Genomic DNA, 16,006 nt, shown 5'->3' on the forward strand with positions numbered 1-16,006 from the left:
AGTGGTAAAAATGCAGGCATCTTTGGATAAGAGTGTGCTATACCCTTTCTTCTACTGTTCCTCTGTGTTAGCAGAACTGTCCAGGCTGCCATTCATGTGCGTACCCCCAAGTTCTTGCAGCAGTCTATCACATTCACTCCAGGAATAGCAACTGGGGATAGAGGCGCTTTGGAATGGTGAACAGCAATAACCATTTCCTTGATTTTTCTGATGCTAGTTGCAGTTGCAGAAAATTGCAGCAATAAATAAGCTCCTCACCTGACTTGTACACTTTGTCTTATTCCCCTTGTCATATGTAAATGTGTGTGTGTGTCTGTCTGTGTACAGTATATATGCATACGCTTTGAAAAACAGCTTTTTGCAAATTAGTTATAACACTTGCCGTATCCCATTGTTTGTTGTTAAGTTCCCTTGTTTAAGACCAAGGATTACAATGGCTTTGGATCTTTCTAGTTGGGGCCTTATTAGGACTGACAAGGCTATGTACTGGTCCAGTTAAATCCCGTTGTTTTATACTACTGAGATCTGGAAGACCACAGAACTTTTAGGTTAAGCCCTTTGTAGCTCAGAGGCATGGAATTAGGAAAGCAATTGGAGTTTCTATCAACGTTGTCTTGTTCAAAGGATGTTGCGATGGGTAAGGCCATGGAATAGTTCAGTTACGTTCTTCTTGGATCATAGTTATAAACTAGTGGGGCACAGATATACTAAATGGGTATCAATTATAATTCCTAAACTACTGTTTCTGCCAAGAAAGATTCTGAATTTGTGGAACCCTCTGACTATATTTATTATTGTCCAGATTTTTAATGTGCGGTTAGATTATTAACATACCCTTATGTATGTCCAGTTGTCAATTTAGTATTTTTTTTAATTTCCTTTATCTCTAGTTAACTGGGACACCGTTTGGAGAGCCAACACTACCAAAAAGTTTCTGGTACACATCAACATGAACAGAAATGTCGGACTCCTGAGGCTGTTTCCCGGAATCACGGCTGAAACTGTAAGTGTATTCTGGTTCAGTTATTTATAACTAAGACATGCTAGAGTGTACAACAGCCTGAAGAGTTTGCCCCCATCTTCACATTTTCAAGTTTTCATCTCAAGTGTGAGTTTCAAAGTCCAGAATATAGCAGTGTCTATATGGTACCTGATACCTGCTGGCTGACATGTTGGCCAGGCCGTAATGTGCAATGTCATGTATTGTGGAGAATTCTTTAGGTCTTTATAGGGGATGTGAGCTTAAATATACAAACTGCATACCAAGGAACAGAAGTTTAATTGGGTGCTGTGACCATTAAGGTCACACATTGGTCAGGACCACAAATTACTCTGTGCCTCAAACCAAGCAAACCAAGCATGTTTTACAGTATGTTATGTGAGCTATAATTACAGGACCTAAGTGGTTGGGCAGCATTTTTAGCACCTTGGCATTTTTAAGAAGACAAAAGACTGCACCTTAATGCCCCAGGGAAGCACCTACCCCCAAAGGCTGCTTTCTCAAAGTCATAACTAAAAACACGGTCATCCAGTTAGTTTACCCCCATTTTGTAACTCTGGGAAACTGTGATTGAACCATCTTTGTGAACTTTGAATGATGTGATGCTTGTTGTTTAGGTGACAGAAATTGGGATATTTGGCTGCCACACAAGTTGATGTAGCCAGTAATAGAGACTTTTGTTTCCTTAAATGTTTAGTTTAAATTTGTACATCTTTTTTTTTGTTTTATTTCTAACCTGACCCAGTAAATATTTTGCCATGGAACTAGCATTTGATTTGTTGTACTATCTGTGGGCCATAATGTTCCTGGTACCTTTTAGCTCCATGTTTTAGGACTGTCCTTTTTCAAACTTAGTTTTCATTTTTTTGGCCATGTATTACTCTTCGTAAGCCGTGGTCAATAGACGTGAGTGATGAAACAAGTTACTTACAGAATGTTATGTTTGATCACAGCAGCATTTTTTTTTTAATTTACATTTGACTTCTGTTTGTTCAGCTTCCTGATTGTTGAAGCCAAAATGTGAGCAATCAATGCTGCATTTTTTTTTTTTTCATACCAGCGTTTCTTCATTTGTATCTGGCTGTGTTTCATTGTTAGCGCTCATGTTTCCTTATGCCTGCCACACTTCGTAACAATGAAGAGCGATGGCTGAATGACTTGGAAGCACTGGATCGGATGCAATACTGCAAGGATAAAATACGTGAGAGCTTTTACCGAAAATACTGATGTGACGAAAATAAGTTTGGTGTGAGCTTCTTATTGTCAGTATCAGTAAATTCTCAGTGTATCACCCAACCCTGCAAGTATATTTACAGTATAAGAAGCATTTAAGCTTTCAAGTTACATGTACTGTATATGTAGAAGCACCCGAGTGTAAGAGTTACTTCTTCATTTTCTCATCCTCCTTTTGCATTTATACCCAAAGGTGCTTTACACCCACCCAGTATCTCAGCCTTCTTTTCACAAATGTCAGGGTGTGGTGCTACGACTTGTTCATCTTATACTTCTCGCTCTGTTTTGGATTTTCCTGCTTCACTTATTGCTCTAATAATTGATTCCTAGGCAGACTGTGTCTCCTGCCAGTGTGACATCACCTAACATAAGAAGCATTTTATCTATTGACCTCCGATACTCCCAGGTCGGGAGCCCAGGACACCTTTGCAGTAAATATGATATATTGTGCAGATGTTTTGTATTCGTGTGGAAGTGTCACATCCGGGTATATAAATCTTACAAAGTGAATACAGCCTTTTCCTAACAGCCTCTAGCTCTTTTACGTTTTATTGCCCCTAGGGAGACCATAAGTTGCAAGTTTTTACATTTCCTCTTGTGGACATATTTGTAAACAGAGAATATTTACAATGTCAGTTACAGTTTTTATTAGTTACAACCTCTGCCCCCTGCTGTCAGACTAAAACAAAAGTTGGACTTTTGTTTGTGTGGGGAAAAACACTATGGCTAATTACTGAATTTGAATTTCGAGAATCTTGGAAGATAATTTAAACAAAGGCCCTGGGCTCCCTTCACCACCTCTCCCTCCCCAGAGTGTCTGGGGCTGTAAAAAATTTTAGGATTCCTCTGGGATGCTCACTTATCCGGCGGCTTGTGAAATGGCCTGTTTAGCATTAAATATTTCAATTTCAGAACCACCCCCCTTTCCTCTCCTCACCACCAAAGGGTATCATATACTTGAAAGTATTCAATTAATGCATATTTTAGCTGCTAGGGAACAAATTATTTTGTGTAAAAATGTTACTATTTAATGAAACTATGTTACAATAAAGCTAGCATTTAATTTCCAGATGCCAGTTGTTGCTTTAAACAGGACGTGCTGCATGTGTTTATCATGCACATCAATTACCTTAATGTTGTTGGATGGAGAGCGCCAACAGATGGAAGACCAATGGGAGGCAGATTAGTATTTAAACTCCAACAACATTATATTCCTCTGAGGGCCATTGCCCATGTGCCGATTCCTCTTGTTGAAATTCTCAAGTCTATGCAGAAAACTGGAGGAAGGACATTATGTGCCCAGTAGGCTGCTGGCAAAAGAGTGGTGTGCATGGCCAGAGTTGCGCAAGCTGGCACAGTGAGCGTTCAAATTCATATTTAGCTTATGGCAGCCTTTTTGTCCTGTCAGTTTAATTAGAATGTATGCAGTCAGATAAGAGTTGTATTACAGCAGATATGGAAGTTAATTTTGTGTGAGTCAAGACTTCATCTTATGAAAAGCAGATTTGTTTAATGTGTACAATAAATAGTGTGACTGAAGGGGCACCACCAAATAAGCTATCAACCAGTTACTCAAATTAATGTTTTTTATAAGAACTTGCGTAAATTCACTTAATTATCTTATCCAGAGCCAACTAAGGATGGCGTGCCAGACCATCAGAGGCTATAAACACACAATACGACTTTACGGCCCAATTCAGAATCATCCAGTACATGTTTACAGGGTATGAGATAAAACGCCACACAGACATCTCAAGAACATGCAAATGCCACTCAGGAACCAACTGGGCATGACATTCAAACCCAGGGCGGTGGATCAGTGAAGCCGCAAGTCTGACCAGTGTGTTAACATATTGCCCATATTAATACAACATCAGTGTGTTTCTTTTATGAGCAGAGTTTCTTTATTATTTTTTGCTATCGACATTTCTTTATATCACTGTACCATTATGAATCCCACTGTTCCTCCTTTTAAACCCAATTGTAAGAACAGTGACGGTTCGGCCCCCGTTAAATGAGATTTTAAAATTGGATAGAGGCAGCTAGCTTTTTGGTGTTCCTTGGAGAGATGGAAGTGTGGAGCCCCTAGTTTAAGCCAGCCTTGTCGTACTGTTAACTATTTTGTAGATTTAAGGAAAAAATACTCATTAATTTTTAATTTTGTGAAGCAGCTTCAAGTGAAATATTTCATAATGTGGGAGGATGATTCAGAAGTTTCACGTTTTAAGTGGTCCCAAGGAGGGTTTCATATGCAGGTTTTCTGCACAGCTCCAGCCCTCCTGTGAAAACTATATTAAAAAAAATAATAATAATTTTAATTCATAAATTGAATGGCTTCGCACTAACAAAGAGGTGTCACTAGTCTTGCCATAGGTCAGCTGGATGAAAAGCATGTTTCCTTTATACTGTGGAGTTTTCTGCTTCTGCTTTATTGTATTCTAGCAGGGATGCCTGGCTATCGCTCAGGTTGGAAATAAAGTGAAACACTTTCCATTTATTGTTTGGCAATTAATTTATTATCTGAATATTGTGCAAAAGTCAAACTGCCATTATTAACGTAAAACAGATTAAGAGTGCCTTATGATACACAACGTTTTTCGTTTCGCCGTTTAGGAGCATCAACGTATAAATTCTTTCCTGATCCCACTCTGGAACAGGTGATGTATAGCTGGCTCAGTGAACAGCACAGTTCTTTGAGGTAAACTCCAGTAACTTGAAGTGATTGTCCTTGCGCTCTATTTATGGACATCACAAATGCAAGACGTACTGGAAACTGAAGTCCTCTGAATATAAAAGGAGGTCATTGAAAATCATAGGCATACGTGGAATGAAAACGTCCTCTTCCTTTCTGATTCCGGTTAATGGCCTCAATCACGTGTGGATGATGTGACAGTGTTGCCATGCTTCTCACAACCTTGATATATGTATTTTTTCTGAATTAAATTAGAATTTACTGTTTTAGGGTTTTCCTTAATTTTCTAATCATGTGCACACATTTCAGTTTTTTTTTTATTAAGCACCAAAACTTTGGCTTTTGGATATTTACTCTTCCTTGCACTTGGTGGAATATCATGACAGACAAACTTTCTTGTTAATTTATTAGATTTATTCATTCATTCTCAAAACCATGTTAAATCAGTAAATGGTGAAACTTGTATGTAGTAGTTGTAGACCATGAAGCTCTTACTGTTGCTAGTCCAACAACAACAGCAACATTTATTTCTACAGCATGTTTTCATACAAATGATGTAGCTCAATGTGCTTTACAAGATGAAGAAAGAAAAAAGAAAAATCTAAAAATAAGATTAGGCAATGCTAAGTAACAAAGAATAAGTAAGGTCTGATGGCCAGGAAGGACAGAAAATGATCTCAATCAGTCCTCATGGTTTTCAGGCTTCAAGAAGAAAGATTTTGACTATGATGGTCATTTGGACCTCTGACCTTCGATCAATCAGTGTAAGGACTGCATGGTGCTTTGATCAGGTGGTGGTGGTGCAGAGCTACACCATAGAAAACTGGAAAAAGAACAGCAGGGAAAGTAGAGGTTAGTATGGATTGTGGAGCAACAGTAAAGGCGATAATTAAATGCATATACATAATATCAGGGTTGCACTAAAATGAAGCTATGAGAAAGCCGTGTTAAAGTAAAGAGTTTTTAGCAGTTTTTTTAAAATGCTTCACCGTATTAGCCTGGCGTATTTCTATTGGTAAGCTATTCCAGATTTTAGGTGTATAACAGCAGACGGCCACCTTCCACTTCTATTAAGTTTAGCTCTTGGAATTTTAAGCAGACACTCATTTGAAGATCTTAGCAGGGCTGTGGAGTTGAAGTCGAGGAGTCGGCAAAAAGTTAACCGACTCCGACTCCTACTAAATTTAAATGGGAATTAAAAAAGTAAGTTGAAATGTCCCAATTCACAAACAGTCATAATGAACTACTTCTCTGCTGTAAGAATAAAGCCCAATGCATAATGCTACCACAAAACGAACATGTCAAGTAACCATGAAGCATGCTTTTCATTGACTGTATGCGTCACTATATGGGATGTAATGCACAGGTAAGGTGCGGCACCGCTTTCCATTGTGTCGTGTTCCACTGTTACAGGGAACTGTGAACCTAGCCTAAAGCCCCCCATACATTTACAGATGCACTGCCGATTTTTCGGCCGTTCAATGAGTCATCACGCGTCAAACGCCTGAAAAATCATCTGGTGTATTCTCAACTCCGTCGGCTCCCCTTCGCTATGCGCTAGTGAAGGAGCCGAGAACACAGACCTCCCTACCTGTCTCCAGCAGAGGCTCGTTCTGCTGATCAGCTGGCCGGTGAGTGACACAATGCACTAAACTTCCGGCTGGCTGACAGAGGACACAGACACTGCAGCAGACCGAGGCATCACATTACTTTGGATGGGGGCGGTGGTCGAGATTTTCGGCAAGCTGGATCTGCCCGTCCATGTGGACACCCGCAATCTGCGGCCGCCGATCAATTGTGTTTGTCTTTAATCTGGCATTATAGTAGATTGTTGGCTTCCTAGCCAGTAGTTCTGTGGTGAAATGACATGTATGTTGCCTTCCTTTCCTTCAATGGTTGTAGAAAATACATTAGCATAGTATATACATACAGAGGAGTCGGGGAGTCGGTGTCGGAAGATTTAGAAACTGAGGAGTCGGAGTCGGAGCATTTATCTACCGACTCCACAGCCCTGGATCTTAGGGTACGATTTGGAGTTTAAGGTGAGAGGCATTCCAGTGCAGTTCAATGCAGGATACACTGACACATGTAACGGTTGCACACTCATACTTTAATTAGAGTCAACTTAAGCTGGACATCTTTAGGGTGTAGGAAGAGACCAGAATATCTGCAGAAAACCCATCTGACCACAGGAAGAACTCCATACAGTTTCCTGCCTGATATTTGAACTGAGAGCTCTTGGGTAGTGAGGCAGTAGTGACAAGTGCTGTACCTCCATGCAGTGCTGGCATATTTTCCTCTTCACATATATTTATTGTTTTTTCGATCTGCATTTTATGCATTCTGGCATCAACACTAAGCAGTAAAGGCTTATAAATCTCTTCAACATATCTAATTTTATATTTTTAAACAGGTCAGGGCCTTCCTCCAACCCCCTATGGAAGGAATAGTACTGGAAACATATGGGAGTGGGAATGCTCCAGATAACCGGGCAGATTTGCTGGAAGAGTTTAAGAAAGCCACCGATCGAGGAGTCCTCATCATTAATTGCACTCAGTGCCTTCGTGGTTCAGTGACTGAAAGCTATGCAACAGGCAAAGTAAGCGTTGACAAGTAATATTTACAATAAGTACAATTTTTTAAGTGGTTACTTCAGTAATGGTGTTGGTCTAAACATGTGGGCTTGTCATGTGACATTCTTAAATTCTGTGTAATTGGAAAAGGCAGGCCACTTTATTATTATTATTATTATTATTGCAGCACATAAAGTATCAGCAGCAGAGAAAATGCAATGATCAAAATAATCCTATATAGATAGATAGATACTTTATTAATCCCAAGGGGAAATTCACAATTCCTTAGCGAGTGAAGTGAGCAGGAGGCAGAGCCTCCTAGTATTATTAAATAAATCGCTTTCGGAAAACACTCTCATGAGGGAAAGTTGAATGTGTGCAGTAGTTTGTTTGTGCAACGGACTGTGGAAGAGGTTCATAGCTCTTTATGCTGTACATCAGGTGGCCTGGAGGGCCTCAGTGTGGCTGCATGTTTTCATTCTAACCCTGTTCCCCTCATTTTAATAGCCCTTTGTTTAAGGATTCAGACCTCTTAATTGATTCTTTTCGTCATCACATGGCAGCCAAACAGAAATGAGACATGAAACGAGCCAACAGATGACCAGCTAAACTGGGACTTCAAACTCCAACCAGTTTCATAATTGAGAAGCCAATTCTTGCTGTTATTTAAACCCATTATTTATTTTCATGGCTTGTTGACGCTTTAATTCTGCCAGAGCAGACAATTCCAAAACTGTTGATTTTCTGTTTTTTCTAAAGAACACCCTCAAAATGTTTTAATGACCTGAGAGACCTTACTGAGGCCTTCACCTTTCTTTATTTTCATATATTTGGTGATGGGCACAGGTGAGCTAGTCATGTAGATTCTTGTTTTGTGTCTCATTATTGTTTGGCTGCTAATTAAGGAAAAAGAAACAACTAAGGGGTCAAGTTAATTAAAACTAAGGCAAAAGAAGTTAATTAGCAGCTAAAACTGGTCACAAATTAAAAAGACGGTTACAATGAAAACCTGCAGCCACTGCAGCCCTCCAGGACTGGAGTTCGACACCCCTGATGTACAGCATATTGTAAGAATGTAGAATTTCAATTTAACTAAACTCCCAAACCTCTCTTTACAGGTCCTCAGCAATGCAGGATTGATAGCAGGGTGTGATATGACTCCAGAAGCAGCCCTTGCCAAACTCTCATATGTGCTGGGAAAGAGCCATCTGAGTGTGAGTGAGAAGAGGAAGGTAAGCTACTAGATTAGGAGATAAAACTCCGACTTCTGGTTCGCATCATGCCAACATGGTCAGGGTTATTTCAACTATGCAATTGGTCTGCCCCTCAAATGAGAATTCTGCAAAGGGCCCATAGTAATAATAGTCCAGTTTCTTTCTCCCACAGAAATTTCTTTAAAAGTTATTTCTGTAAAAAATGTAGCAGTCCATCAGACCGTTGATACTGACAAACTTACTGGTCTCTCAGAAAATCTTGTGGCCTTGGAGAAGGAGACTACTTCCAATTCAAGCTCAATATATACATAAGACATGAGCTGTTTGCTGCCTTGTGCCCAAACTGCCAGGTTTGAGAATGTTATGTTACATTCTGATGTTGTATGCTATATTATTATGCTATTATATAATTTGTTACATTCTGATACGTTGTATGTTGTGCTGGTTTTCATAAATACATGTATTCTGAAGCCATCTTAGTGAAATTCAGTGGCAGAGTATTCCAGCAGCACTGGGCCCAAAGTGAGAAACAACGCTGGAGAGGGCCCAGTTCATCAAATAGTACACATATGTATACCCACACTTACTTACACCTGATCCAGTTTAACGTTGCCATTTAACCTGAGCTGCATGTTAATGGAATGCTGAAGGAAAACCGGAGCACTGAGTGCAAAAGCCACACAGTCATAGGGAGAAGGTGCACATATTACAGAAACAGTTAATTCAGTATGGGTTTCAAAAACAGGATGATGCATACAGGAATTAGCAGCATTAAGGGCTATGCTACCATATATAAAATTTATTATTGAGTTAGTGAAGTGGTACATACCACAGCAATATAAATAATTGTTTTATACCTGGGACCTTGTGAAGGGCCTTCCAAATCAAAATTCACTGTGCGAAAGCATGGAGCTTCAGATTTTGTTGTAACCTCTCAGTTGTATTACCCAGAATTCATAAAAAGATATAAACAAATTCTGCTTTTTAGCACCAGTAATTTACCTCTGAAGCAGTGCTTCTTATAAAAAAAAGTTCAATAAATTGTTACATTTTTTAAAAAATATATTCAAAGTTTAAACTGTCTGAATTTAGAAAATGGAGACAAGGTTTATGATATCAGAACTTTTTCTACCTGAACGAAGAAGAGATTTTCATCTTTACATACGCAAGACATACTTCAAAATGTAAGACAGTAACTCTTTTGAAAAGGCCCTTGGATAAAAAAAATATTTTGAAAGAGATGTAGTTAGTTGCTATGAATACTGGAGGTACTCCACCTTGATAATGGATGGCTGCCTATCCAGTTTTTCGTTTCTGCTTGCCCCTTAAGGTTTATCTCTCTTCCTTCTCTAGATTTAAATAACTTTGCTGGCCTCACAGACTTGTCACCATGTATATTCAAACTTATGATTGAGAGATGCACTTGTGGAAGGCCCTACCTAAATGGTTATATAGGAATCCTAGATAGATGACTGGATTTAATATTACAGGTTCTGCTAACTCTTGAATGTGTCGTTTCCTTTGTGACATGCTAATTGGAGGAATTTGGTCAAGTTAACATTCCAGAAGCTGACAAACCTGTACTTAAAATTCAACAAATGCCAGTAAAGGGTGGGGGTTTTTATGATGTTGTTTCTACAATGATTGTTTGTTTTTTATTATTATTAATAAAACAAAGAGTAGCATTGATTGCTTTTGTCTTTATGATCCAGATGCTGAGTGAAAATCTCCGGGGAGAAATGAATGCTCCATTGCGGGGAGCAACCTTCTCCCTAAGGGACAGCCGATTCATTCAGCTCATAGCCAAGTCTCTGAGTGTCAGCTGCAAGGAGGTAAGTGGAATCTGCTCATGGATGGCACCTTGTCAGCCCATTTCACTGGTTGCTCGTCCCATGCACTTTCAATTTACACAATGACTCGGTTTATGTATAGTGAACCTGGTAAGTTAACATAACTCACCTTATTGCACGTCTCATACCTGAACTGTTCATGATTCAAGTGTCATTTATTTATTTTTTTTAATCACTGATTCTTTAGGGAAGGCACCGGGATTAGTACTGTTTCCCCACAATACTTGGTGCTTGAGTCTTGAATGGGTCATATTTTAGTTAGGAAATTACTCTGCCAATGACTGCTTTTGTTTTGCTCCAGATTCATCCATTTCTGCCTTCATTCAAAATATTTTAATGTTAGCTTGATTGGCATCTTGAAATTTGCCCTGGCATGAGTGTACCCTGGCAGTCCATCCACTGCTGGTCCCTATGGTATTATATCAGAAAATAAAGTACATGTGTGTGAATATACAGTATGTTTGAGAGTGTGTGTGTGTGTGTGCGTGTGTTTGTGTGTGTTTTGCTTTGCACCCTTCCATCTTTAGGGGAGGAATGAAAGCTTTAGACTTGTCAAAAATGTTGATCTCCGGTTTTCAACGGATCTCAACATTTTAGCGTCCCCTGACCCCAAAAACAAAAAATATCTCGATGACCGATGTGTGTCTGTCTGAGTGTGTTTGTGTGTCACAGTTTCCTGAGGATGGTCTAGAGTAGGGTGCCCATCTCCAGTCCTGGAGGGCTGCAGTGGCTGCAGGGTTTTCAGTCTAACCCTTTTCTTAATTAGTGATTAAGAAATTAGTTTTTGCTGCTAGTTAACTTCTTTTGAACTCATTTTAATTGATTTGCTCTTGAAGACTCAGACCGCTCAATTGTTTCTTTTTCATGAATTAGCAGCCAAACAATAATGAGATACAAAATGAGCCAAAACAGGACCAGCAAACTGTGACGATCATACAATTTCTGAAAATAAAGAAAGGTGAAGGTCTCAGGAATGCTGATCTGCTCTTAGAAAAGAGAAAATCCACAATTTGGGAAATGTCTGCTATTGCACAATCAGAGCAGCAACAAGCCATATAATTAAAGAAGGGTTTAATTAACAGCAAGACTCCACTCCTAATTAAGCAACTGGTTGGAGTGAAATTGGTTGGATTTGAGGCCCTGACTTAGTTGGTCTTCTGTTGGCTCACTCACTTCATATTTCATTTCTGCTTGGGTGCCATTTAAGGAAAGAAATGAAGCAATTCAGAGAAACGATGAAGAAATTCAGGGAAACATTTTTTAAAAACCAGGTCAATTAAAATTAATTCAAAAGAAGTTAATTAGCAGCAAAAACAGATTACTAATTAAGAAAACGGGTAGAATGAAAACCTGCAGCCACTGCGGCCCTCCAGGACTGGAGTTGGGCACCCCTGGTCTAGAGTTAAAACGGCTGGACGGAAAAATCCCAAACTCGAAACTTAAGCCTGTTATGAGATGGCAATGTGCTGATTAGTTTTTGAACAAGAGAATGAGATACTCTAGAAGAAACATTAAATGCCATAATTCTGCAATTAATTATGAATTCTTCTCATCAGTTGTTATAGTAATGACCTATTTTATGATCAGAAAGATCAGCATCAGAGCGGTAAATAATTACTGCAATATTATAGAATAGTTCAGGTAACTTGGTTTGCTGTTAAGCTATACGTAAAAAGGCACTCTTCCAGTTCTATGCAATTCAAACAAGAAAGCCTGGGTACTGTGAATACAGTATTGTTTGAAGATTGTTTCACAACTTATTTTTGTTCTGTTTTTCCGAATAATGACAGAAATGTGAACATTTTATTCCTATTAGACAATTCACCTTCCCATCTTACTATGACCGGAGACTTCAATTAAAATGTCAATACAGTGGTACCTTTGTATACGTCCACTTTGGAATAAGTCCAACTTGGCATATGTCCTGTTTTAACGTGAAAAAGTTTGCTTGGTATGCGACCTTTGCTTGGAATACGACTCGTGTGCTAGAACACCGTGCGCTACCCTTGTTTATATCTCTCGAGACAAAGCCACGACTGCCCACGAGCATCAGTATGCACTATAACTGTCTGTGAATTTTCACGTGATTTTGTGTGTTTTTTTGCGTAAATTTGAATTGATTGTTGAAAAGTATGAAGGTGGCATGCATATCTGGGACTTGGCTGCTGCATACTGTATGCCGAGAATGATGCTATCTACGACTGTGAAAAACAAAGACGTTATTAAAAAGGTAAAGTAAAGTGAGGTTAAATTATCATTTATTTCATCTAATTGCTTTTGTATTTATGTATTAAGCAGTGTTTAAATTATTGTATACAACCCCATCAATGTTTAACATGCCAATAACAATAGGATTTTTTTTCATGGGAACGGATTAATCATTTTCTCTCTATTTCTTATGGGAAAAATTAGTTTGGTATACGTCCTGTTTGGTATAAGTCAAAGGATTAAGGACGTACACTGAGGTACCACTGTATTGTTCTACTGCCATGCAACACATCATTGTTATAGCCAATGGACCGAGGAGTCATTGCTGTGTTTAAAGCATAGTACTTAAGGACTATGACAGTTGCAATAACCTTGACAGAATTTTAGGAAAATTTATATATCAAACATTTCTATTGAAAACCTTGGTGAATCATGGCTTGCAGTAAGAGCAAGAAGCATGCAAGCTGTATGGCAGTGTGTTTTAGCACAGACAATCTTGGAGAATATGAAATGAAACTTTCTGAAAATCATATGCAACTTGATCTTGAATTTGACAATTTCAGTGCTACAGATGTGTGCCGATACATTGCATTCCATTCAGAAGAGTTTCATCATCATGAAGAGGACGATTAAGAACAAGATGAAGCTGTCTAGGGGCCTACAAAAGAATTTTCATGAAATGATCTCTTAGTGTTGTTCAGGAAGGTTGAAGGTATTTCTGGGTTTCTTATGAGCACTGATCCTCACATCGAAAGAAGCTCTCAAGTTCAATACACTATAGAAAATGCTGCTCATTGCTATAGAGAGTGGCATTGTGAGAAACAGAAGAAGCCTCATTGGTCAAGTTTTTTCAACATGATAAAAACTTTGCTTCAATGTTCAGCAATAAACGTTTCTAAAGATACATGCATGGTATTTTTCATTTCTTGTCATTTTTGGAAGCCAATAATTGATTGTTGTTACTGAATTACGATATACAGACAGTACTGTAATCCACTATAATATCACTTTGCTCAGCACCGTTTTTCATACCATGGGAGTTTCTTTGAACCAATTAACCGTGTTATACGAGGTATTACTGCACGTGAGAAAGGCAATGGGTGCACAGGTAAAGTGAGTAAGAACAGTTACATTAGTTTCAGAAGTTTAAAGTACTAACAGGTGAAGTGTCCACTTGAGGTCATACCATGACTCGGTCAGTGTCATTGACTGAACCAGCAGCCTTTTCTGTAGAGCCTCTAATGGCACACACTACTTAAAAGAAATCATGGGACCCTGTTTGTTACTTCCTTTGGGGTGAAATGTGGTTTTATAAGATATTAATTAATTGAAGTTTCTTTTGTGTCATGGGTTATTTTTTTTAGCATCAATGAATAAGAATAATATAACATATAAAGGGAATACAACATTCATCCCACATTACAGTCTTTTGTCCGTTCTAATTCACCTAGTTCTTTTCTTAATAATACTGAGTGGAGATTTAATGGTCCCCAAGGAGCCACTTTTGACCTAACTGCAAACAACTGGCTCCTTCATTAAAATTTACAAATTGTGTGTTGTGAATGGAGTTTATCCCATGAGGGTTCAGCATTGTGTTGTTTTAAGTAACCCATATTGCTATGCATTTCACCTGTAAATAGCGTATGGTCAAATTGGATTTAGGCTTTTTACTTAATCGTGTTTACAGGAGAAAACATGACGTTTGCTTTCTTTGCTGCATCCAAATAGATACGAACAAAAACTGGTTAATAGTCTTGCAAAAATTCAGAAAGATCGACACTGTTTATTATAATGCTTTGATAATTACTTCTAAAAATGTGATAATGTATTTTTCACCTAAACATATTCACCATACTTTTGAAGCCAATCTTCACCCCTAACACATTACTACCTCGGATGTTTTTTGTTAACAACTTGTATGGCACTTGGGGGAAAGGAATATGTGGCAGAGTTAAATCCTGCCTTGTTCCCAATGCCGAGTGCTTCTGATTGCTGAAAGGAAGTGTAATTTCACAAAAGGGAATACTGAACATTTTATTATGCATACATTCATTTTATTGAAGGAATACAATTTTTTTGCTTGCATTCTGTGATAGGGGACCAGTAGAACACGAGGAGGCCCCCTCATGGTAGAACGTCACACCTGGTGCAACATATGAGAGGTTAAATATGGAAAAAAATATAAGCTTCTTTTATCAGACAAAAATTAGTAGGCAGGATACGCAGAGATGATTCAAAGTGTAAAATAAAAGCATACAAACCACTTTAGACGTTTAAACCCTTGTTTGTTTATTTATTTATATGGCAGACTCCTTTATCCAAGACGACTTGCAGATGAGGTGGCTCATGCACGTGCCCTCAACAATGCCACACCTATTCTCTCCCCTTCTTATCTCCATTTGCCAATGTCCTGTCTACTCTGGACTCGGTGGGCATCTGACTGTGAGATGACTTTAACTTTTGAGTCACTTTCTTTTAAGTTCCATAGTCACTTTCAGGGTAAAGAGTGGACTTCCATTTACTTCAGAGTAAAGCCTAGCTAGAACTTCCTGTAATATGGCTGCTGGCGTCCCTGACCACTGAGTCTTTTGCTTCCCTTTTAAGGGCTGGGTACCTGCTCTGTTGGACATTTCTTATATGACCTTCTAAAACAATACTCTGTAGTGGCTTGTAGGTATTCCTGGCCTCAGTCTTTCTTTGTGGTGAGAGGGCCAGAAAACTGTTGCTGCCATTGGGTGTTCTTCCTTTAAAGGCATGTGGGACATTACATACTTCTACCCCGGCCATTTCTCACTCCCACCTTTTGACTTTCTCATATTCGAAGTTTAGAGAAAGTATCATAATCATCCATAAATTCAAATTTTGATAAATCTCAACGTTTTAGATCTCCCTGAGTCTGATTTACTTTCTCGTAGGGAAAGTATTGCAATTGTCTAAAAATTCTACCTCGTGATTTTGATGAATCTTGACGTTTTAGACCTCCTCGAGTCCGAAAATACCAATTTTGAAACTGTGTGTGTGTGTAAACACGATAACTTGAGTACGCTTTTACTTAGGTCAACCAAATCTTGTATAGAAGTATTAGATACAAAACTTAGATTTCCATCAACTTTTAAGCTATTTCCGCTAACCGGAAGTGGTACTTTTTTATTCATGAAGCTGCAGAGTCCAGTTTATTCAATTTTTCTTTTATAATAATTGTTTAATTTATTATTAATTTGATTTGTTGTTGATGG

The 16,006-nt window shown here is 38.6% G+C and overlaps 1 protein-coding gene across 1 annotated transcript in view; it reads left to right on the forward strand.

The window, feature by feature from the left end:
• aspg (asparaginase homolog (S. cerevisiae)) overlaps positions 1 to 16,006 on the forward strand; it is a 152,059-nt gene that overhangs the window by 83,246 nt on the left and 52,807 nt on the right. The window contains exons 8-11 of the mRNA XM_039741427.1: positions 891 to 1,003; positions 7,339 to 7,524; positions 8,617 to 8,730; positions 10,425 to 10,544. Of these exons, the coding sequence (XP_039597361.1) occupies positions 891 to 1,003; positions 7,339 to 7,524; positions 8,617 to 8,730; positions 10,425 to 10,544 (533 nt within the window). The remainder of the gene's footprint in view (positions 1 to 890; positions 1,004 to 7,338; positions 7,525 to 8,616; positions 8,731 to 10,424; positions 10,545 to 16,006) is intronic.

The sequence above is a fragment of the Polypterus senegalus genome, chromosome 18 (assembly GCF_016835505.1).
Source record: "Polypterus senegalus isolate Bchr_013 chromosome 18, ASM1683550v1, whole genome shotgun sequence".
NCBI lineage: Eukaryota > Metazoa > Chordata > Cladistia > Polypteriformes > Polypteridae > Polypterus > Polypterus senegalus.